The 26,107-nt window shown below is 43.5% G+C and overlaps 1 protein-coding gene across 1 annotated transcript in view; it reads right to left on the bottom strand.

Moving 5' to 3' along the window:
• Positions 1–1,779: 1,779 nt before the first annotated feature.
• Positions 1,780–26,107, bottom strand: part of LOC127584632 (glutamate receptor ionotropic, delta-1-like) — a 634,847-nt gene continuing 610,519 nt past the window's right edge. The window contains exons 13-16 of the mRNA XM_052041451.1: positions 14,347–14,542; positions 9,355–9,521; positions 4,845–5,085; positions 1,780–2,355 (exon numbers count right to left, since the gene is read on the bottom strand). Coding sequence (XP_051897411.1) covers positions 1,927–2,355; positions 4,845–5,085; positions 9,355–9,521; positions 14,347–14,542 — 1,033 coding nt within the window. The 3' untranslated portion in view covers positions 1,780–1,926. The remainder of the gene's footprint in view (positions 2,356–4,844; positions 5,086–9,354; positions 9,522–14,346; positions 14,543–26,107) is intronic.

Below are 26,107 nucleotides of genomic sequence, written 5' to 3'. Positions count from 1 at the left end.
TGATACTTAGCAGGAGTGGAACACGTAAAAGTATTAGAGGCCAGGGAAATAATGAGTAGCCCTCATTGTCAAGATCACCCACTTGGGGCAGTGTTACTGCTAAAAGTGCCTGGTCAAGTGGACTCCCTTAGAATGAAGGAGTCATACAAGCTTCCAGAATGCATGGTATTGATCATCAGAAAGGTTCTCTCATAATCAGTGATCACTTGTATGTGAAGCAGGAGCCTTTCATGGATTTACGTGTCCATTGCTCAGAACTGTTGTGGGTCAACTATTGTATGCCCTTCATGGTAAACCCCTCAACCAAGAAATTTAACCAATGATGCTCCCCGGTACTCATAAATCCTGGGGAAAATGAAATGGGCTGCATTTGAGAAGCTTTGTGGATGAGTATTAGGCAACAGGCTGTGGAATGGGGCAGCACAGTGGCACAGTGGCTAAGCTAGTAGAGCTGATGCCTCTCAGCTCAAACCACCCAGGTTCAATCCTGACCTCAGATGCTGTCTGTGTGGAGTTTGCATGCTCTCCCTGCGAGTGCATGGGCTTTCTCCGGGTGCTCTGGTTTTGTTCCACGTCTTAACAAGATGTGGGTTGGGAGGTTAATCAGCCACTGGTGTGTAGGTAGGAGGTAGAATCTCAGGGGAGTTGATGGGAACATGGGGAGAATATAAAATGGGATTAGTGTAAGGTTAGAGTAAATGGATGGTCAGCGCAGACTTGGTGAGCCAAAGGGGCTGTGTGATTCCATGACTATAAGTTCTTCAGGGGACTGAGGATTACCACGTGAGTGCAATTAGCCTCGGCTTTCACAGAAAGCTGATGGTGTTGGCAAATCTGCGTGCTCACAAAACCATATCTTCCTCGCTGATGGAAAAGTACAGGAAGTCCCTTAACCAGGACCGAAGCACATCAGTGATTCCTTTGATGCTGTAGTCTGCATCAAACAGAGGCATGGCATTGATCGGCTGGTTGGATTGGTCCCGCTTCTAGAATGGTGAGGAGGACAGTGACGTTGACATCCACAGACAAACCAACACAGGCACACTTGTGTGCTGTCAATCCACTGACAAAGGGACACCTATCCCACTGCTGGCATTGTTCTTTGGGATAAGAGTGTGTGTCCTTGTATTCTCTATATGATGGGGTCTTTAAGTGTGAGTGCATCTGTGCCTCCTCCCCATGGCCCCATGGGCACTTATGACATCCCACTCAAAATGCGCTGCCATCTGTATCACTGTGAAACCCCTCCCTGGTGAGCAGTTAGCAATTCTCAATATTTAAATAAAACTGAATAGGATTGTTTATGTTGACTATGAAATCTTATGAAGCTGTGGAAATAGCCCTAAAGAGGCACGAATCTGCCTACTGATGTTTTTCATAGATGTGGGAGTGCCTTTCTTAGATTGGAGATCTATTTTCTGAGTATTAAACAACAGTCATTTTCTTAGCATGGGAACTATAATTTATGTTGGGAAAAAGGACTGATGCCATTAGCTGTGCTCCTGACGTGAGACACACTGATGTGGATCCTAGCCAGATATGTCCCGTGAAATTCTTCAGTGGTGGAAACAGATTTCCCATTGCTTGGCGCTGGGAAACAAGCAGCACTCTGCAATCCAATTTCGAAACAAGCGGGAATCAGAAAAGTGCTGAACAACATCACTAAACAGGAAAGGCGATCCCCACTGAGCAAGAAAAGCCCTTGCACACCCCCAATAACCATCACAAGTAATCTGCTTTTTATTTGTATAGAACAAAATTTACAAAGCCATTCATACATGATCTACTGACTTCAAAAATTGAGAATATTCAAAATACACTTTACCCCACTTCATTCTTGAATTATTTACAATTATTTACATGAAAATGCTAGATTTTTTTGTAAATTTTTTATATTAAAAATGTTGCCATGCGGCGTTTTTAAAGTTATATGGAGGTCCCGTGGGAAGGCTCCATAGCTTCTGGGAGCCCCCCAGGGCCTGACACAGACTGGAATGACATGGGGATTGGTGCTTTGACTGGACTTTGGCGGAAGAGTCCTCCGTTGGGTGATCGATGCTTGCACTGTATGGACGGCAGTGTGGCTGAACTGCTGAGAGGCAGAGACAGGTTGGTGCTGGCAAGGGAGGAAAGCTTCCTACTTGTACCATGAGACTGTTCTGGTAAAAAAGTGCTGACTGAGATTTGGGTGTTCTGGTAATCTCGCACGGGCTCCAAGCCTTGGCCGGTCTGCATGCTGCCAATTTCCAGCGCCGAGATCTCGATGGAGGCAGCTGAGATCTGCTTGTGGGCCATGTCATCATCCATTAGACTGTCCATGCGGTGGTGCACCTGCTCCAGGTTCACTTCTTTATCCTGAACGAGAAACACATCATTAGACTGTGAGAGGAGGGTGAGAAGGGGATGGGGGGAGGGAGATGGATACAAAAAGGGAAGTGAGGGAGGAGAGGGGAACAAGTGGGAGGAGATAGAGAGACGGAGGGGATGGAGAGGGAGACAGAAGGGAAGAGAAAGGAAGAAAATCAAGTGAAGAGTGAGACAAATAGTATGAGTGAGAGAGAGAGGGGGGAACAGTGGGTGGGAGAGTGAAAGGTAAAAGATAGGACACAAAAGGGAAAGAGAGAGAGAAGGGTGAGGAAGAATAAGAGTTTGGCAGGAAGACTGAAGAATCCTTTGCCCTTCACCCGGTTGCTGGGGTCTAGCCTGTGTGCTTTGAGGACATTCCCAGGCTGCAAGCACAGAAAAAGGAACATTCCCAGGTGTGAGGCCTGCATTATCCTGGAGGATAGGACCTAGAAATCCCAACAGCATATAAAGTGCTCAGATATGGGGGGGGGGGGGGGGGGGCAGTTGTTGGCTTCCTTTGTGACCAAGGGATAGATGGTTCCTTTGAAGCAGTGACTGGTTTGCCCTCGAAACTCAGGGTTTTGGATTCAATGTATCTGAGCATCACAAATCCATGAGTTCCATCAGGCTCTGTTACACTGTGACCTCAATCCCTTTGGTTACCCAACAATGCTGCTATCCAGCAAACTAGCTAACAATATAAAAAACAGACAGTAAGAGCTTCTACATGTATATAAAGAGAGAGCAACAAAAATAAACATTGTTGCCTTGGAAGATGAGACTGGGGAGTTGATAATGAGAAACTGAGAAATGGCAGAGATTCTAGGTAATTATATCTGATAAGTCTTCACAGTGTAAGACACTAAAATCATTCCAATAATAACAGTTAATCAAGGGGCTACAGGGAGTGAGGAAGTTAAAACAATTTATATCACTGGAAGAAAAGTACTGGGCAAGGTAATGGGGCAAAAATCTGGGATTGATGGCCTGCACCTTAGGTTCTTAAAAGAAGTGGCTGGGAATAATATTGGAAATGTTGATTGCAATCCCTGGATTCTGAAAAGGTCCCAGAGGACTGGAAAACCATAAATATGACTATTCAAGAAAGGAGGGAGACAGACAGCAGAACTTCATAGGATTGTTAGCTGAACATCAGTTCTTGGGAAATTACTGGCATCCATTAATAAGGAAGTAACGGCAGGGCATTTAGAAAATCAAAAGAGAATCAAACAGAGTCAATGTGGTTTTAGGAAGGGGAAATAATGTTTGACAAATTTTCTGGAGTTCTTCAAGGGTATAACAAACAGGAGAATAAAGGGGAACCAGTAGATGTAATATATTTAGATTTCTAGAAGCCATTCAATAATGCGCCATATCAAAGATGACTGCACAAGATAAGAGTGCACAGATCAGGGGTAAAATATTGACATGGATAGGGGAGTGGCCGACTAATAGAAACAAGTGAGGCGGGATATATGGGACATTTTCGTACTGGAATCAGTAACTTGTCGGGTGCTGCAGGGATAAGTGCTGGGGTCAACTATTTACAATCTATATTGACGACTTGGATGAAGGGACTTTGTGTCATCAGCAAATTTGGCTACAATACACCAAGATATGTGGGTTAGAAAGTTGAGAAGAGGATCCAGGAGCCTGCATAGATAAGTTAGTGAGAGCAAGAAGTTGGCAGATGGAGTATAATGTGGGAAAATGTGAGATTATCCACTATGGAAGGAAGAATGAAAAGGCTAATTATTATTTGAATCAAATGAGACTACAAAATGCTGCATGTGAAGGAATCTGGGAAATGAAACAGAAAAAGCTGACATGCAAATAATTAGGAAGACTAATGGAACATCAACCTTAATTGTAAGGGGTATGGAGTATAAAAGTAAGGAAGCTTGAAGCAATTTTACAGGACACTGTGAGGCTGGACTTGGAGAATGTGTACTGATTTGATCTTCATATTTAAGGAAGGAGATACTGGCATTGCAGGCAGTACAGAGAAGATTCTTGGTTAATTCCTGAGAATGTAAAGGGTTGATGTGTGAACAAAGGTTGAACAGGTTGAGCCTGTAATCATTGGAGTATGGAAGAATGGAACGTGGACTTATAACATGTATGACTCTGAGGGGATTGACAGTGTGGGTTTAGAGAACATTTCCTCTAGTGGGGCTACCTAAAACTATGGAGCACAGTTTTAGAATAAGGATTGCCTATTTCAGATAGATTAGGAAGGATATCTTCTCTCAGAAGGTCGTGAAGTTTTGGCTGCAGAGATGGAGTCAAAACAGAGATTGACGGACATTTAAGCTGCAAGGGAGTCAGGAAGTATGGGAGAGATCAGGAAAGCAGTGATGAGGCCAAGAGTGGATCAGCCATAGTCTTATTGAATGGCAGGGCACTGACCCACTCGTACTCCTGTTTCTTATATTCTTATGTCTTCAAAAACATGTCATGACTCACTGCTCTCTGCAAACCTGGCCAGTGAGACTTACCTCCTTGGGAGTTTGCTGATGGCATCGATTGCTGTTCCACCAGATTTCTAAAGCCGCCACAAGGCAGGCCAGGAGAAGTCCTGCCGCCAAGATACAGAAAACACCAGCAAAACTCTGCAGTTTTAGTGCCTGTCCATCTGGCTGGCCACCGGAGAGACTCTTCAGATTACACCGACCCATCTTTGGCCACCATTTCTGCTTGAACACATCCAGATCCCCACTGTCCTGCAGTTCCAGAATCCTGGACACAATAGAAGCACGATTGGTTAGAAGGACAGCAAGAATCCCATTACTCACAAACTGCAAAAGAACACTGCAACTTTTACCATCAATTCTTCTTCTCAATTACAAAGGACCCAAGAGTAACTTGAAGCATTCATAATCACACGCTGTTATGCACAGGACCTTACTGTATTGCTCAAAAAAATAAGATCTCTTCTGATTTCCCATATTATTCCTAAAATATCAGTCTTTTTGTGACTGAAATCTGTCACACAGAAAACAACTTGCCCAAAACAGTTTCTTCAAAACATTATTTCATCTCAATGTGTCTTGTTAAAAAAAACTCACTGCCTAGACCCCACCAATCATACCTACCAAACCCCTGTGAGCTTGGCAACCATTGTTCACTGACAACATGTTTACATTGGAATCAGAAGGTTCTGGGTTTATCCCACTCCAAGGACTTGAACCCAAAAATCTAGGGCAACCCTGTAGTGCGATGCAAAGAGAGTTTGCAATGTCAGAGGTATCATCTCTTGGATGAATTGATGCCCATTTGGGATCAGCTGTCCAAGGTGAACATGCAAGATACCATGGTATTCTCTTCAATGTTTATCATTCAATGGGTTTCATTAACTGGACATTAACATATCAGATGACCAGTTCTAGGCCCAGTACATAGACGCAAGGAAAGCAGGTCAGCCTCTTCACTTTCTTGGGAGGTTAAGGAGGTTTGGCTTGTCGCCAAAGACTCTTACAAACTTCTGCAGATGTACTGTTGAAAGTATCCTGACTGGTTGTATCATGGTCAGGAACGTAAGAAGCTGCAGAGAGTAGTGGATGCTGCCCAATACATCATGGGCACATCCCTCCCCACCATTGGTGGTACCTACAGGAGGTACTGCCTCAAGAAGGCAACATCCATCATCAAAGATCCCCACCATCCAGGCCATGCCATCTTCTCACAGCTACCATCGGGCAGGAGGTACAGAAGCCTGAAGTCCCACACCACCAGGTTCAAGAACAGCTACTTCCCTTCAACCATTCAGTTCTTGAACCAACCGGCAAAACTCTAATCACTACAGCTTAGCAACACTATTGACCACTTTGCATTTAAATTGACTTACTTTTTGTTCTAATTGTGTTATTTCTTGTAAAACTTGTGTATAATTTATGTTTAATTTATGTTTTTCTTGTGAATGCTGCTTATCTGATGCTATGTGCCTGTGATGCTGCTGCAAGTAAGTTTTTTCTTTACACCTGTGCATACATGTACTTGTGCATATTACAATAAACTCGATTTTGACTTTGATTTTGATTAAGAACAGATTATCTGCTCATTATCACTTTGCTGCCTGTAGAAACTTACTTTGTGCAATTTGGCTGCCAGGTTTGCTACACTACAACAGTGACTGTCTTCCAATGAGCACATCAGCGGCTGGGAAGTACTTGTGAAACTCTGGGGTTGTGAACAGTGATATAGAAATGCACCCTTACTGGAGAACACCAGGGCGTGAATTTCCTCAGGACATTTCACACATTAACTAGGTTTCTGCTAAACTCCCAATGACTTTATAGTGGTGAATCAGGAAAAACCCTGCTTGGTGCAAGTCCAAATGGAATTAAGTCAGCTCCTCCTAAGTAACAATCTTTACTCTAGTATTTTCACTGTTCACTCTAGCTTTTTGTTTTCACTACAGCCAGTCCTCATCCTACAGGTTTACAGATTTCTCCCCATAAATACAATTAGCCAAGAGGCATAAAGGTACAACAACATGGAACAGGAGTAAGCCACTAAATCCCCTTTGTTTTGTCATTCACAGCTGATCTCTGATCTAATTCTATGTGTCTACCTTTTCCCCCATATTCCTTACCACTTTTGTCTAAAAAAAACTCTTACTAATTTCAACTTTAAAATTCACAGTTGGGCTGGAAGGAATTGCCATTTTCAGAAGAGAGTTCCAAATTTCCACCACCCTCACACATAGAAATGCTTTTGAACTTCATTTGTGAAGATCTGCCCTAATCTTTAGACTGTGCTGTTGGCCTAGGCTCTATCTACAATGTTAGCTGCCCTTCATACCTTGAAAACTTCAATCAAATTGCCCCAACTAGTTTTTAGGGAATTCAGGTCACCATTCTGTAATACTTACCCATAATTTAACCCTTGGAGTCTGGGTTCCACTGATAAATCTAAATCACACTTCCTCCAAGGCCAACATGCTCTTCTGAAGATTAGGTGCTGGGACTGCTCCCAGACACCTGGACATGATCTGACCAGGTTTTGTATATCTGTTGCATACCTTCCATCCTGGGTACCCCAAATGTTTGTGCTTGAGAGGTTTTCTGATCAAAACCAAAACTGTTCCCAACATATGAGTGTGTGTGTGAACATAGAACACTACAGCACAGTACAGGCCCTACAGCCCACAGTACGTATATATGTGTGTGTGTGTGTGTGTGTGTGTGTGTGTGTGTGTGTCTGTGGATTGTGCTAGCATGAGGACATTGCTAAACAACAGAGAGATGTCAAATGGTGCATGTACTCTTTGCTTGCCCATCATCTGCTAGACTCTGCCTGACTCCTCCCAATCACCTGCCTGAACCTCTCTGTAATCATCTTCATGATGTCGCCAGGTTTCTGCCCAATGTTTCCCTTAATTATTTGCTTGACTCCACGCCACTCAGAAGTTTGATCTCCTCATGTTATCTTCCCATTCACCCAAACTCCTTTAAATTATCAGACCAATATCCCAAATCATCAGCTCAAAAGCCTCACACCATCAGCTAACACCCAAATCATCAGCCCAACTCCCCCAATCATCAGCCAACACCCAAATCATCAGCCCAACTCCCCCAATCATCATCTCAAGCCCCTCAAATCATCTGTTCAGTCCCCCAACTCATTTGACCAGCTCCCAAATCATTAGTCCACCCTCAAATCATCAACCGGACTCCCTAAATTATCATCCCATATCATTGAACCAGCCTCCCACTCATCAACACAAAGCCACAAATCATCTGCCCACCTCCCCCCTAAAATCTCTCACCCAAATCCACAGATCCTCTTCCTAAATTGCACAAATCGACAACACCCACCTCAAAATCTTCAGCTGAAACCTCCCAAATCACCCTTCCAACCCTGCCTTACCCCCCAAAGTTGTTCCTCTAAATTACCAGGGAAAACCCCTTCCAAATCATTATTTGGATGTCTCTCCTTGACCTTTGTACTCATTTGGCAGTGGGCTGATGATTTGGGGACGGGTTGGATGATTTGGGAGTTGATCTGATGATTTGAGGGGTTTGAGCTGATGATGTGAGGGTTGGGCATGATTTGGGGGAGTTGGGTCGATAATTTATCATTTTCTGAACCTGTCTGTGGATAATTTAATTATTGGAGGCCCCACCCTGAATCTCTTTAGCTTTTTAACCAGTAATCAGTACAAGGGCAAGATATCTGTGTGTGGAAGGTTCATGCAGAGGCTGAACTGCTTAGCTTAAAATGATATTGTTTCTTCATTTAATTATGGATTACAGCAAATCCTAAATCAAGACCATTGAATATATTATATCTTCTCTATCAATAGATAGCTGTCTGTGAACATATTTTATGAAAGGTGTAATACAAATGGCAATTGATTCCAGGCACTAGACAGTGAAGACTGTGGATCTGGCAGAATAAAACCCTGAAAATGTACGAATGGGTGATTTATCATTCACGGCCAGACATTATTTCCTCATGAGACAAATTTATTGCTTAAATAAGCATTACAGTGATACAATCCTTCCTATTTATATTCTTTCACAAATCAAACTGGCATTTACTTTTAAAATGTTTGTACCCAAATTTACTCTCTTGCTGAGTTCCAGCGGAGAGTTGTCATATTGAAACTTGACAATGTTTGTTGGAGCTTATTAAACACACACATCACATGCATATTACACACAGAAGCATTCTTAACATGCTGAATGATTATTGGAGGTGCTTGCCAACCCCAATCCTGTGTGTACACATGAAGAGATAATGGGACAGGGCGTGCAGGGGAATTGGATCAATTAAAGGAACATGTTGGGTGTTCTGGATTCCAATCTTAAGTATTCTAGTCTTAAATAACCTGGACTATTTCAACTGCAGAGTGGGTAGGTGCACTTGCCAAAATACGTAGGATGAGAAAGGCCTATTTTAGTTTATCCTTTGGAGACAGATCAGACTGTGAGGATGTTTAGGATCATATAAACAATGACTGACCCCAGTTCTTGATAATACAGATAGATACGGTTTCCTTACCTCTGGGAGAAGAGGTCCCTATAGGGACTTCCATGTTGCAGTGCAATCCCATATCCTTTGCTGCTGACACTGTTCCCAACCACAGTCAGAGAACAGTCATCATCAGTCAGTGCTGTGTACTCCACCACAGCCATATCCCACAGGAATGCATATGTTCCCGACTTTATCTGTTGGCAGAGAAAACATTTAATAATAATAATTACTGGATCATTCTGGGACAGGATGTCTATATCCTGTAGCATTATTACAGCTATACCTGAAAGCAAAAGGTAGGGATTAAAGACAACCTACAAGGAGACATTAAACACAAAGTACAAAAGGATTATTTTATCCTCGAATGAACCTGTTTTTTTCCTGGGCTATAGGAGGCTTCTGATCCAAGGGGTTGTTATTTATAAATTTCTGTCATTCAGAGGAACTAATGCAATTCATTCAAACATGAAGAGCCTCAGCAGAGATTTGTTGCATTTAATTGGATCATACTGCAGTCCTGAAGTCTATTATTTAAGTATTAAAGAATTAATACCCGCACAGGATTGCTAAAGGGGAAATTCCCTCTATTTTTATGTTCCTAAACTTTGCTTCAGTTTCAGAGAACAATTGACATTAGCAAGCAATGAGCAGGCTGCATTGGAGTCACTGGGATTCAGCTTTGGGGAGAAGACAGTGGCAGCTTGATGACGGGGACAGCCTGCGTGGTCCTCCCCACCCACAGAGTAGGGAAAGGAAAGGACTGGGCAATAGGTCTGCTGTCCATCCACTGCCAGGTCCGGGTGCTTTAGACCTTTGGGAAAGGAAAGCAAGTAAAATCATCACAGATGTTTTCTGTACCCATGTGAATCAGAATAACTTAACTACCTAATCCTGGTATTTCCTAAAAGCCCATGACAAAGAACTTTGCTGTGCCTTACAATTAACCCCAAGCCATTCTGATAATTTCCCTCTTATTGGCATTCAAACCCACACTAATTTTGGGATTGCCTGGAAACAAATCAGACGCTGCATCTTTAACAATCCACCTGTACCAGCCAATTCTCATTCAGTCACAAGACAAGAACCAGTCTTTGAGAATCCACTTCACTGTGGAGAAGTAGAATCTTTTCCACTCTTGTTCTTGTTTGTGGGGCTGTGAATTATGCTTATCCAAACCTTTGGTTTGCTCTCATTGTCCTTATTTACTGAGGTAATCTTCAGGACGAGATTGATCCTTAACCAGTGACTTATGTACAATAAATACGATTGTTCAAGAACTGAAAGGCCATGGAGCAAGTGACAGGTGGGTGCCATTTTAAAATTAATCTTCCAACTAATTCATAGAATGGTTACAGCACAGAAGGAGGCTGTTCAGCCCATCATATCTGTGCCTCCTCTCTACCAGAGCAATTCTCTAGTTCTATCCACCACCCCTTTCTCCATTGACTTGCAAATTTTTCTCCACCATTATATCCATATATATCCATTTCCCTCTTGAGGTTGCAATGCAGCCTGCTACACTACGTCTCCGGCAGTGCATTCCAGATTCCAACCACACATCATGTAAAAAGGTTTTGCCTCATGTCACTCTTAATTCTCTTTTATATCTCATATTGTACATTATGAAGGCAAGTTCATTAGGCAAATTATTAAAACTTTAATAAACCAAACCTGAGCACAAATAAGAGGAGTTAAGAATTGATTGTTAATTACTATTGAAATAATAATCATTACTTATTATTATTAAGCTGTCTCCACACTCAATGTGAAATATTAATGGGATATTCTAGGTCTACCATCCAGGGGTTCAAGTGATGCTCAGAGCTACCCTCCCCCAGACACACCAGTATTTTGTGCTTTTTGACATTGGATATATCAGCAGTGGACACCAACAGAGGCCATGAACTTTGCAGCAAATTCACAATTGATTATCTCCATTAATTCACAGCACTATCTGCTAAAGTTAATGCTGCAGTCAGCAAAATGTCTCTCTTCTCAGCTGGATCAATGAACTGGTTCACTTTAACACCTTCATGACTTCCACTGGTGCTACTGGAAGGAATGCTTTTAGCAAATGATGTGTCCAGACCTCTCTATACAACTGGAAAGGAGGAGGATTTGTTAATATAGTTTGAGGTGAGTATGGTCTCCCTCTGCCAGAATCACACTGGAGGACATAACTAAAATATGTACCATCAGTCTAAAAAATTGAACATTGCCTCTACTTTGTGGAATCATCATAAGTAACAGGGACAAAAAGTGACTAATCAGTCCATTGTCTCTGTGTCACTCCTTGACTTAACTACTCAATTATCCCACCTCCCCACTCTTTCTCTCATTGGACTACCATTTTTTCCCAACAATTCCCTACAGAAGTTCCCAGTGAATCTGCTCCCACTTCTCTTGAAAACAGAGTAATCCAAGACCACACCAACACTTTGGAAAGAAACTTTCCTCATCTCTCCTCTTGATCTTTTGTCAATTATCTTTAATTAGTCCTGTGGTTATCCAGTGGAACAAAGGAAATTACAGTGGTATGAGAGAGGAGTTGCCCAAATTGATTGGAAGAGTAAGCTAGCTAGAGGGACGGCGGAGCAGAAATGGAAGGAAATTCTACAAGTAATAAGGAAAATGCAGGATAGATATATTCCAAGAAAAAAGGTTTTGAATGGAACAAAGGCACAAATGTGGATAACAAGAGAGGTGAAGGCTAAAATAAAAGCAAAAGGGAGGGCATACAAGGAAGCAAACATTAGTAGGAAAACAGAAGACTGGGAAACTTTTAAAAACCTGCAGAAAGAAACTAAGAAGGTCGTTCGGAAAGAAAAGATGAATTATGAAAGGAAGTTGGCAGATAACATTCGAAAAGATACTAAGAGTTTTTTTTAAATATATAAGGAGTAAAAGGCAGACACAGGTTGATACAGGACCAACTGATAACGGTGCAGGAGAGATTATAATGGATGATAAAGAGATGGCAGAAGAACTAAATGAGTATTTTGCATCGGTCTTCACTGTGGAGGACATCAGCAATATACCGGTTAGTCAGGGGTCCACGGAATGGAACTGAGTTCAGTTAAGATTACTAGAGAGAAGGTGCTAGGAAAACTGAATGGGCTAAAGACTGATAAGTCTCCCAAACCGGATGAGGTGCATCCCCGGGTTCTGAAGGAGGTGGCTTTAGAGATAGCGGAGGCATTGGTGATAATTTTCCAGGAATCGATAGACTCCGGCATGGTGGGAGGCAGCATAAAGGAAATTACAGACCTATTAGTCTGACGTCAGTGGTGGGAAAGTTATTGGAATCGATCCTCAAGGATGGGGTTATGGAATACCTAGAGGTGCAAGGCAAGATAGGTCCTAGCCAACATGGTTTTGTGAAGGGAAGATCCTGCCTGAACAACCTATTGGAGTTTTTTGAAGAAATCACAGGTAGGGTGGATAAGGGAGAGGTGGTAGATGTTGTGTATTTAGACTTTCAAAAGGCCTTCGACAAGGTGCTGCATAAGAGACTGATTAGTAAGATGAGAGGTCATGGAATTACAGGTAGGATAACAGAATGGGTGGAGCATTGGCTGGTTGGCAGGAAGCAAAGGGTGGGAATAAAAGGATCTTGTTCTGGTTGGCTACTGGTTACTAGTGGTGTTCCGCAGGGGTCGGTGTTGGGGCCGCTTCTTTTTACCTTGTACATTAACGATTTGGATGATGGAGTAAATGGTTTTGTGGCTAAGTTTGCGGATGACGCCAAGATAGGTGGAGAAGTAGAGAGTATTGAGGAGACCGGAAGGTTGCAGAGAGACCTAGATAGTTTAGGAGAATGGGCAAGGAAATGGCAGATGAGATTCAATATTGAGAAATGTGCAGTTGGACACTTTGGAAACAGAAATAAATGGGCAGATTATTATCTAGAAGGAGAGAAAATTCAAAGTACAGAAGTACAAAGGGACTTTGGGGTACTCATGCAGGATACCTTAAAGGTTAACCGCCAAGTTGGATCAGTGGTAAAGAAAGCAAATGCTATGTTGGCATTCATTTCTAGAGGTATAGTGTATAAAAGTAAGTAAGTGTTGATGAGGCTTTACGGGGTACTAGTGAGGCCTCATTTGGAATACTGTGCACAGTTTTGGGCCCCATATCTTAGGAAAGATGTACTGATGTTGGAGAGGGTTCAGAGGAGATTTACGAGGGTGATTCCCGGAATCAAAGGGCTTACATATGATGAGTGTTTGTCGGCTCTTGGACTGTACTCACTGGAGTACAGAAGAATGAGAGGGGACCTCATAGAGACATTCAAAATGTTGAAAGGACTGGACAGAGTAGATGTGGTCAAGCTGTTTCCCTTGGTGGGTGAGTCCAGGACCAGAGGGCACAATCTTAGAATTAGAGGGTACAGGTTTAAAACAGAGATGAGGAGAAATTTCTTTAGCCAGAGGGTGGTGAATTTGTGGAATTCCTTGCCACGTACAGCAGTGGAGGCCAGATCATTGGAGGCGTTTAAGGAAGAGATAGATATCTAAATAGTCGCGGTATCAAAGGATATGGGGATAAGGCCGAAAACTGGGGTTAGGTTTTTTTTGGCCACACCCCCCCCCCCCCACAATTTCTCATTTCTTTTTCTTTTTTCCTTTTCTTTGGAGCAGACTCAATGGGCTGAATGGCCTACTTCTGCTCCCTTGTCTTGTGGTCTTTTGATCTTGTGAACCTTCCTGCCACTGGAATGCATCTTTCCTTGTCTACTCCATTAAAATCCTTCATGATTATGAGGAGCTCTATCATAATGTTCTTTGCTTGAAGGGCTACAACCCTACATTCAGCCTCGCTGTGTAACACGTCCCTGAGACCCTGGTACAATTCTGATTAGCTTATCAAGGCAACTGCTGGAGAAGCTGAATAAATGATCTTCCCCTGAGGAGCTGTCATGTGTCAAGATGAATCTATGCTGGCAGGAAGGGAGTTTTGCCAGATAAGGTGTATAGACAAACACCCTGTTGTGTCTCAGAATACCTGTCCAAAGTTTACCTTTCCAATGCCCTCGTGTGCAGCTGACACACAGTTTTCTGCTCCGTTGTTTTTACTGATGGTTCTCCAGAGTTCAGCATAAGTACTGTCCTGCTCCAATGGATTGGTGCCCTTTGCCTGAAAGTACTCGTAGACTGAGGAGTCCTTCACTGTGCCATATGTTAAATCAGACTGCTTCGCCAGGTCTTGGAAGGAGCTGTTGGTGAAAGAAAGGAGGCTGAGACCTTGGTCTGAAGGGATGTGAAATAATCGAGTTTGTCCGCCACTTAGAGCAGGTTAGTAACCTGATAATGCCCTCTGTTTGACACCAGAGCATGTGATTGAGGAGAAATTAAATTTACTGAGACAAACAGACTCAAGTTCTTCCTTCACCTCACACCCCCATCCTTAACAGTGGAATATTGTCCATGTGTGAAATATGTTGATACTTCCAGCTATTTATCAAAGGAAAAGGCCTCTTAACCTTGGCTAAATCTTCTTTTCCCTGAGACCCCTATAATTGCTTTAAATGCTATTCTGTCCCACAGTAAATATGGATTTGAATAATGTTTAATAAACTTCCTCTTTGTTATCCCCTGAATCCTAACTGTATGCCAATCAAAGCACAACACGCCACACGTTTGCTATTCCTGACATTTTCAATCAACCCCACCATTCTTTCACCTCCCTGATGCTTGGTATCAGCTGATTACTGTTTCTTGTAACAGCGAAAGCAATTGTCCTGTTTTTAAAATGGATTTCCATTGTATAAGAATGAAGTCAAAGACCTGACATTGGGTGAGATCAGCTGGAATGGTAGACCAATGCTCTGTACACACACTTCAGAAGATTATCTTGATTCCAGCTGACATCAATGAATATTTAACTGTCAAAAAGTTCTGTTCCCCAGCTTCATCTGGTCAATTTGAATTGGTAATTCCTTTTCTTATTTTTATGTTTGTATATATTCATTGTGTGTGTACTTGTCAAGGAATTATGAAAGATAAACTGAGCTAGTCAGCAACACACACTAATCTTCCAGTTCCTTTGTGGCCAACATCTGAAAGAATATTACACAAACTGCACTTGAAGTTGTAGCTTGCGCAGAAAGCGCTGTTTGAATTGTAATACTGCCATTGTAATGAAATCCATTACTTCTCATATCTGTGAGACAGAGAGACACAGGGGCGGCAAGGACATTGTGGAGAATGAAGCACAATGATTAATACACCATGGTTCTGGACTGACTGGAATAGCAGCTTAATAGGACACACAGCTTGAAATACACTCATGGAAGTTTAACTACATTTTTTCAGGCACCCGACAGCTAACTATGGCACCTAAAATAGGGAACAGGAGGAGTCCCAGCCTTGAATGTGGGGAAAGACAAACAAGGGGTATCCTTCACCCAGTGCTGGGGCCTTCCATGTGTGAATGAGCTTGACAGCAGTTTGAAGACTCCACCGGGTTGTGATGAGGCAGCCAACATCATGATGACCACACTTAGAAACCAGGCGGAGGGATCACCTAGCAGCCAGGAATACTACCTGATTACAGAAGCAGGAGTTCTTGGAAGTGACCTAAACACATTCCCCTGATCCCCAACATTTCTCCAGGCTTGCCATCACCCCTGATTCTCTGAACCAGAACCCTAAATATTCCAATCAAGAAGATCCCTCACTCACCTATACTCCAGCCCTGATGCCCACTCCAACACTACAGCCTGGATCTCTTCTCACTTAATACTCAGATCTGGAAACCCACACAAATCCCAAATGAATCCTGACCCTGACTCCCATTGATCCACAATCCATCCCTAATTTGCCGACACCTCCATAGTTTCATTCCTCGTTGCCCCACTCACTGTCCTTCAATAATTCCCTGTCGTTTCACTTCTTCCCTTCCCACCATCCATGAACCCAAACATTGCTTCCAGGTGAAGCAGCCATTCACTTGCTCTCTACCAATCCAGTATACTGCATTTGGCATTCACAATGGAGACACAAGAGACTGCAGATGCTGGGATCTGGAGCAACACACAAAAAGCTGGAGGAACTCAAAGGGTTCAATATTTCGGGCCGAGACCCTGCATCAGGACTGAGATCGTAAAGGGGAGATAGCCAATATAAAGAGGGGAATGGGCGCCGGGGAGGCAGGGGTTGACAGCTGATAGATCAATCTATATGAGGAGGGGTTGATGGGAAGAAGGAGCCAGGTGAGGAAGGAAAGAATAGAGATTGTGACAGAGGCTGGGAGGTGACTAGTGGAGACAACAGTTTGTGGAATCTAATAAGAAAAGGTGATGAGTGAAACCAGATTAGGCAGGAGCTGCTGGGCAAATGGGAACAGTGGAGGGAAAGGACGGGATTGGATAGGGGACCAAGAGGGTAGAGTGTGTGGCTGTTAAGCAGATGGAACCAGGTGGAGGGAGGGGAGAGAAGCTGGGTAACAGGGGGTTTGGGGTGGTGGTTTGGAAAGAAGGGGGGGTGCGCAAGAGGACCTGGGTGGTTTGGAAGGAGAGAGAAAGGAACAGAGGGGGTTCGGGTTTGCTGAAACTGGAGAATTCAATGTTCATGCCATTCGGTTGTAGACTACTCAGGTGCAATATGAGGTGCTGACCCTTTAGTTTGGGTTTGGCCTTTCCCTGGCAGTGGAGGAGGCTGAGGACAATGTGATATTAGGGAGGGGTGAAATGGCTTGCAACCAGGAGCTCAAGATGGCCATTGCGGACAGACGGCAGGTGCTCGGCAAATCGCTCACATTGTGTTCTCCCACACATTCAGAGAATCCACACATGTTCAGGCCGCAGCACTGAATCCAAGCCTCTGGTTGCCTGGTAGTGCCAGGGGTAGTGCCAGATGATTGGAGGGTGGCAAATGTTGTTCCTTTGTTTAAGAAAGGGAGTAGGGATAACCCTGGGAATTACAGGCCAGTGAGTCTTACTTCAGAGGTGGGCAAATTACTGGAGAAGATTCTTAGAGACAGGATTTATGGGCATTTGGAGAAGCATAGGCTGATTAGGGACAATCAGCATGGCTTTGTGGGGGCAGGTCATGCCTCACGAGCCCGAATGAATTCTTTGAGGATGTGACAAAGCACATTGATGAAGGTAGAGCAGTGGATGTGGTGTACATTGATTTTGGTAAGGCATTTGATATGGTTCCTCATGGAAGGCTCATTCAGAAAGTCAGGAGGCACGGGTTCCAGGGAAACTTAGCTGTGTGGATTCGGAACTGGCCTGCCCAGAGAAGATAGAAAGTGGTTGTAGATGGAGCATATTCTGCCTGGAGGTCCATGACCAGTGGTGTTCTGCAGGGATCTGTTCTGGGACCCTTGCTCTTTGTGATTTTTATAAATGACTTGGATGAGGATGTGGCAGGGTGGGTTAGTAAGTTTGCAGATAACATGAAGGTTGGTGGTGTTGTGGATAGTGTAGAAGGTTGCTGTAGGTTACAACAGGATACATTAATAGGATGCAAAGCTGGGCTGAGAAGTGGCAGATGGAGTTCAACCCGGAAAAGTGTGAAGTGATACACTTTGGAAGATCAAATTTGAAGGCAGAATATAAGGTTAATGGCAGGACTCTTAGCAGTGTGGAGGAACAGAGGGATCTTGCGGTCCACGTCTATAGATCCCTCAAGGTTGCCACGCAGGTTGATAGGGTTGTTAAGAAGGCGTATGGTGTGTTGGCCTTCATTAGTTGGAGTACTGAGTTCAAGAGCCGCACGGTAATGTTGCAGCTCTATAGAACTCTAGTTGGACCACACTTGGAGTATTGTGTTCAGTTCTGGTTATCTCATTATAGGAAGAATGTGGAAGCTTTAGAGAGGGTGCAGAGGAGATTTACCAGGATGCTGCCTGGATTGGAGAGCATGTCTTATGAGAATAGGTTGAGCAGGCTAGGGATTTTCTCTTCGGAGAGAAGGTGGATGAGAGGTAACTAAATAGAAGTGCACAAGTGGGCAGTCTGAGGCTTTTTCCCAGGGTGAAAATGGCTCACACGAGGGGGCATAATTTTAAGGTATGGGGGGGATGTCAGAGATGATTTTATTACACAGAGTGGTGGGTGCGTGGAACACACTGCCGACAGAGGTGGTGGAGGCAGATACATTGGGGACATTTAAGAGACTCTTAGATAGGCACATGAATGATAGAGAAATGGAGGGCTACGTGGGAGGGAAGGGTTAGATAGATGTTAGAGCAGGATAAAATGTTAGCACAATATCGTGGGCCGAAGGGCCTGTACTGTGCTGTAATGTTCTGTGTTCTATGTTCTACTCCATTCCCACTCTGACTTTTCTGCTGTAGCCTCCTGCACTGTCACGATGAGGCCCATTGCAAGCTTGAGGACCAACACCTCACTTGCGACCTGGGCATGTTGCAGCCTCCTGGGCTCAGTATCAAATTCTCCAGCCTTAGACAACTCTTCCTTTTTGTCTGTATCAGAAACAACTGTTTCTGTCTGTCATCATGTTTGTTCAGTCTGGGCCTGTTGGGCATGTCCCACAGCCTCACCATTGACTATGCATAAGACAAAGAAATGTAATGTGCTGGAAACTGCCCCACTAAGCCATCTGGATTCACCCCATCAGAAATATTCCCTTTATTCTACACATCCGTCCCCACATTCTCTCCTACTGAAAACCAACTTGTATTCCTCTTCACCGGTTCTGACGAGGGGCCCCAGACCAGAAACATTAACTGCTTCTCCTTCCACAGATGCTGCCTGACCTGTCACACGTTTCCAGCATTTTCTAGAGACACAAGAGGCTGCAGATGCAGCGCCCCGATGTGTGCTGAAATGTCGACAATTCCTGTCCCTCCACAGATGCTGCTCGATCTGCTGAATTCCTCCGGCAGATTGTTTGTTGCTCCAGCATTTTCTGTTTCTGTTTCCGATTTCCTTCATTAATCCCCCGTTGATTCACATCATGCTCCTCCACTCCCAATATCCTACAATCTACTGGCTAATTCCCCATTACCACACAGACTAGCATTCACTCATTATTCTTCACTCTGATGTTCAGTCCCCATTGCCCCTCACTGTGCTGCTTAAGTCCCCATTACTCCCCACTGCCCCTCACTCTGACGATCACTCCCCACTGCCCCTCACTCTGACAATCACTCCCCACTGCCCCTCATTTTGACCTTCACTCCTGATTGCCCCTCACTCTGACGATCATTCCCCACTGCCCCTCACTCTGACGATCACTCCCCACTGCCCCTCATTTTGACCTTCACTCCTGATTGCCCCTCACTCTGACGATCATTCCCCACTGCCCCTCACTCTGACGATCACTCCCCATTGCCCTTCACTCTGCTGCTTCACTATTCCAGCACAATAGGACATTCAATAACTCCCTACTGCCCTACAATTAATCAGTTCACTTCCCATTACCCTATACTCTCTCGCTTCTCTCCTCATTGCCCCACAATTGGTCCATTCAGCAACTCCCCATTGTCCCACATGCTGCAGGCTAATCCCCCTTTGCCCCTTAATTTGTCATTTGGTCCCAATTTCCCCCAAAAATCTACTGCCTCACTCCCCACCACTCCGGGTGCTGTCTATCTACAGTAAACATCTTTCTTCCTGTCTGAGAACTGGGCTTTAATAATGTGTGCCTCATAATCACAGGTCTTACGTATCGAATTGTGAACATCTGTTGCTGTGATCGATAGAGGAAGAAATGTCAGTGGGAATTTATTGCCGGCATGTTTGCTTCACCTCCACACAGTGGGCAGGGTCTCTTCTATTCATTGTTGTCTCACTAATTATTTTGTTTTCAACAAATGCAGAGGGAAACGTTCTATCAGCACAACGTGTAAATGTACAAGCCAGATCTCACAGAGACCTGTGAGCGATGGAGATGCTGAACAGGAGTCAGCTGCATTGCAGGGAGGATAGGGGGAGGGTGTTTGTGGGGTGGGAATAGGGCAGTGGATGAAGTGAAAGAGAAGTTGATGGAGAAAGATTCAGACAGAATGAGACAATTAGACATGTAAGAGTGAGAGTGCAAACAGCTGCTGAGAAAAATGGACCCACACATATTGCTGCCGTCTCACAAAAATGCAAAGCAAGTTCTGGCAGACAGAGAGAAATATTTATAAATCTATTGTGGTTTTTATAAGTGCTTAAGGTGGAAAAAGCTAACCTTCCCGTCTTGCTATTTTAATGTATTTTCTGCAAATTGTTTTTTTATTTTAATTTGTTCTGTTTGCAAAAGAAACAATAGATTGATTTAACCTAAACAGTTAAAGAGGCGGTAAGCACACAGGGGAACAGTGGATTTTAGTTTAAATTCCAGCAACAGAATCAACTCATCAATCAGCAGATTCAGGCGCAATTCAGATAATCACATCTCTTATCTTTCAACCAATCAGTTCTCAGGGTTTTTAGCAAATAACCATATGTGTATTTTTGGGATCATCTAATGGTCCGGCTTTTGACTCTTGGTCTGGTGACAAGGAACAAGGGGAAGAAGACGTCAGGGTCAGGGGAGTAGACTGACTTGCAGCTGGGGACAGGGGTCTGAAGAAAGACGTCAGTGTCTGCAAACGAGATTATAGATCTCGGGAAGTGTTTGGTCTGGGGAGAGGGATCTGAGTATGGGGAGAGGGGTTTAGATCTTAGGATTGGTGTTGTGTCAGGGGTCAGGAGTCTGGTGGACAGCTGTCAGAGTCTGGGAATATTTGTCCTAATCTGAAGTAGATGATTGGACTTGGCAGGCACGGTAGTGTAGCAGTTAGTGTAACGCTATTACAGCGCCAGTGACCCGGGTTCAATTCCAGCCGCTGTCTGTAAGGAGTTTGTACGTTCTCCCCGTGTCTGTGTGGGGTTCTTCTGGGTGCTCCGGTTTCCTCCCACATTCCAAAAACGTACAGGTTAGGAAGTTGTGGGCATGTTATGTTGGCACTGGAAGCATGGCAACACTTGCGGGCTGCCCCCAGAACAATCTACACAAAAAGATACATTTCACTGTGTGTTTCAATGTACATGTGACTAATAAAAGATATCTTAAAAGAGGTCTTGCTCGAGGGAGAGGGGTCTGGATCTGCATCTGAAGACAGGTTCCTTGGTTTGGGGAAAAGGGTCTGGGAATCGTGGCCTGTGTCTGGGTTGAGCAACATAGATGTCTGGGTCAGTGGATGAGCTTTTGGGACTGGGGCTGAATCTGGGAATGGGTGACCTGGGGACGGAGGTCTCTGTCTGGAGACAGGGGTCGAGATGTGAGAACAGATGTCTGGTTTATAAAGAGGTACCTGTACAGGCCACCTCTGTGTTATGGAATAGGGGTTGCATTCCCAGAAAATGGTCCACATCACATGATTTTCCGTAATATGAAGCTGCATCATCTGTGCATTTGTCAAAAAATGTGCGTTGAAAAAAAAGACTGAGTTGCTTTATTTACGTTTCTTTCACATAGATTTTGTGAGAGTGAATTTTATTCCATATCCCAATCTTTTGTGTAGTGATTTGTGAATTCTGTAAGAGTGAATTTCCATAACCGGAATGGCTGTAACGCGGGGTCAGCTGTATTCTGGTTATAGGGGCTGGGTCTGGGGATATAGCTCTGGATGTGGAGACAGGGTATGTGACTGAGGCAGGAGACTGGGTCTACGGGCTGGGGTCTGGATTTCGGGCTGTTTGTCTGGGTATGTAGACAGCAGCTTTAGTCTGGATGCAAGAATACAAGAAGCAGAAGCACGTTCTTCAGCCCATTGAAGCTGTTTCGCTGTTCACTGGGATCACGGCCGATCTATTTCCCCAGCAGTCCTTCCCTGCGTTCTTTGATTTCCTTTATATTTTAAAATCTAATTGATATCTATCTTGAATATACTCAGCTGCTGAGTCTCCACAGCCCTCTTGGGCTGAGAATTATGAAGATTCTCTGGAAAGTACCTCCACTACCTTCGATAAGAGGGAACTCTGGACATTCAATGGCATTATCATTGTTGAGTTCTCCACCATCAGCAGCCTTGGGTCACCACTGACCGGAAACTCATCTGAAGCAGATACATAAATAGTGTGACTACAAGAGTAGGTATCCTGCAGCCTGTGGGTCAGCTTCTGATGCCTCAAGGCCCTTCTACCATCTCTAAGTCACATGTGATCGAATATTTTCCTCTTGTTTGGATGTGTGCAGCTCTAGCAACACACAAGAGCCTCAATACCATCTAGGAGAAGTAGCTCACTTGTTTGGAACACCAATATCATCCAAAACATTCATTCCCTCCACTATTGGGGTACAGTAACTGAAGTGTATACCATCTACATGATGCCCTGTGGCTATTCACCTTGGCTATTCCGACAATACTTCCCAAACCCCACAACCGCTAGCATCACAAAGGACAAGAGTTTAAAGGACATGAGAACACTGCGACCAGGATGTTCTCCATAATTTGTACACCATCCTAATTTGGAAACATAATGCAGTTGCTTCATCATTACTGGGTCTGAATCCTGTAACTTCCTGCACAACCGAAGTGCTGGCTTACCTTTACCAGAAGGACTACAGCTATTCAAGAAGGCAGCTTACTACTACCTTCTCAAGGGCGTTGAATGATCTCCTTGCCAGTAATGACCAAATCCATAAAAAAGTTAATTATAGAGAAAGTATAGGCCTTGTCTGCTTAATCTCTCCTTGTATGACTAACCTGCTCCATACCGGGAGTCAATTTGGTGAAACTTCATTGTGTGACTTTGATCACAAGTATATTCTTTCCTGGTTAGGGAGATCAGGATCATATACAGTATTCCAAATGTGGTCTTATCTGGATCCTATATAATTGAATTTTGAACTCAATTTCTCTTGCAATAATAACTAATAAATAATTTGGTTTCCTAATGGTTTCCTATTCCTGTATGTTGAATTTTTGTGACTCATGCATAAGATCACCCAGGTCAACATTTTTCAATCTCTTATCATTTAAAAAAAATATACAGCTATCCACCAAAGTGGATGACCCCACAGCTTTTCATTTTATATTCCACTTGCTATGCCCTGATCCATTCACTTAGCCTCTCTGCAACTTCCTCACAATCAACACTGCTACCTACTTTATACCGTCAGCAGACTTGAATATGTTACACATGGCCCCCTCATGCTTATAATTAATCAAAATTGTAAACAGCTGGGACCCCAGCACCGATCCCTGTGGCATCACTAAATTACAGTATCTCAAGGCAAAAATAACCTGTTTATTCAGACTTTTTGTCTATCAATTAGTCAATACTCACTCCAAACCAGTACATTACTCCTGATTGTACGTGCTCTGATTTCAGTTAATGAAAATAGAGTACCTATGATCCAGAAAAGCACCTTATCGATGGCTTTTTAAAAGTCCAAGTACATCACATCCATTATCATTATTGCTAGTTACCACTGTAAAAAACTTCAACAGATTTGTTAAACGTAAATTTTCTTTCGTAAACCCATGCTGACACTGCCCAATTCTATCATTATTTTCTAAGTGCCTGCTACCACTTCTTTAATAATAGATTCAAACATTTTCCTTACTACTGATGTCAGGTTGGTTGGACCCTATTCCCCGATTTTACCTCTCTCTATCTCCTTTCTTAAGCAGGAGGATTATATTTGCTACCTACTAATATGATTTGTAAACTATGCATTAATTCTTTGTAACCTTCCATTGTATAACTTGTAAGCCATATATCAATTCATTAAAAGTTCACTGTATTATTCCCTTAGTGGTCATATCTTTTAATGTAGTTTCCCAGTCTACCGTAGCCAATTCATGTCTCATACCTCTGAGACCCTAGTTTCTCATTCAACAATATCACTTTCAATCTTTATAAAGAAATTTATTGTATTTTGATCACTTATTCCTAATGGGCTCCTAACAAGAAAATTATTGGTTAACGCCATTATTTGAACAATATTAAAATAATCTGTTTCCTTATTGTTTACTCAAAATATTAATCCAGTAAACCATCTCTTACACATTCCATCAATTTGTCCTACTCACTATTACGGCTAATTTGATTTTCCCAGTCTATACGTAGGTTAAGGTCCCCTATGATCATTGTATTACCATTGTTGCATGCACTTCTTATTTCCTGATTTATATTACATTACTGCGACTGCTCAGAGGCCCATGTACAAATCCCACCCCTGTTTTCCAAGCAATGGTCAGTTCTCTCTGCTGCCTTTATCCCATTCCTTGTTATCAGGGCCACTTCTCCTCCTTTTTCATTTGCCATCTTTTCTAAAAGTTAAGTATCCTGAATTCCCAACCTCCATCAGCTTGCAACCATGTCTCTTTAATGGTTATTAGATCATATCTATTAACTTCCATTTGAGTCATTAATTCATCTATTTTGTCACGAATGCTGTATGCGATTATATTAAGAGCCATTCATTTTGTCTTTTTATCACTTTCCCTGCTCTGACTTTAATTGAAGGCCTACAATACCCATTTTGCACCCCAACATTATCTCCTTGTCCATCCTCCTTGACTTTCCAAATCTCCACTCACCAGAAATGTTTTTCATCCCTTCTCCCCACAACCCCTACCTATTTGGTCTTATCCGCACTCCTAATATAGGACATTAGTTCCAGATGATTCAAGTGAAGCCCAACAGAACAATTCTCTCTTTCCCAAGTACTGGTGCCAGTGTTCCATGAACTGAAATCCATTTCTCCCACACTAATCTTTGATCCAGCTCTCTAGCTTTGATGATCCCAGATCAAAGTGTATGTGATTCAGGTAGTAATCTGGACTATTTTCTTTCTATTTTCCTTTTAATTTGGACCTACTTGCTTATCTTCCTTCAGCAGAATGCCTTTCTTTCTGCAATTTATCTATTGAGAAAGGGTTCTGTGCCTGAGAGAGGTAGGGACCTGGTGATAGGACTGGATGTGGAGAAAGGGATCTTGGGTCAGGTGATTAGGCCTGGGGTCAGAGGGCGTGTCTATGTTGGGACTGATGTTTGGACACAGGGATTTGTTCTGGCACAGGGATCTTCATCATAGGACACGGGTGGTGTAGGGTCTGGGTTTGGGGACAGGAGTCGGGGATTAGGTCCAGGCCTGAGAACAAGGCTCTGGTTGTGAGGACAAGGGTCTGGGTCATGGCACAGAAGTCAGGGTCTGGGGGTGTAGGGTCTTTGGCGAGGTCTGGGACAAGTTATAGTGGTCTGGGAATGGGTCTGGATCTGACGACAAGGGTCTGGGTCTAGGGTTTTGCGTCTGCTTCTGCAGACAGGGGTCTGAGTCTGGACAGCAGTCTGAATCTGATAATAGGTTTCCATCTGTGGACAAGGGACTGGGTGTTGGCACGGGTTTGGAATGTGAATAGTGATCCTGGGTCGAAAGACAAGGGTCTGGGACAAGGTCAGACAAACCTCACTTTAATTTTTTTTGTGAATAGTTGTAAAACTATAATTATAAGAAGCAGGACAAATCCAACCCAGCCAGTTACTGCACCATTAGTCTACTGTTGATCACCAGCAATGTGATGGAAGGGATAATGGATAGTGCTATCAAGTGGCTCTTGCATAGCAGCGACCTGCTCACAGAAGCTCGGTTTGTGTTCCACCAAAGTCACTCAGCTCCTGACCTCATTACAGCCTTGATCCAAACATAGGCAAAAGAGCTGAACTCCAGAGGTGAAGTGAGAGTAACTGCCTCTGATATCGAGGCAGCATTTGATCAAGTATGGCATCAAGAAGCCGCTGGTTGGAATCATACCTTGTACAAGGGAAGATGGTTGTGCTGGATGGAGGTCAATCATCTCGGCCAAAGGACATCTCTGCAGGAGT

Source organism: Pristis pectinata, chromosome 30, assembly GCF_009764475.1.
Source record: "Pristis pectinata isolate sPriPec2 chromosome 30, sPriPec2.1.pri, whole genome shotgun sequence".
Taxonomy (NCBI): Eukaryota; Metazoa; Chordata; class Chondrichthyes; order Rhinopristiformes; family Pristidae; genus Pristis; species Pristis pectinata.
This window is presented reverse-complemented; position numbering and strand designations above follow the sequence as displayed.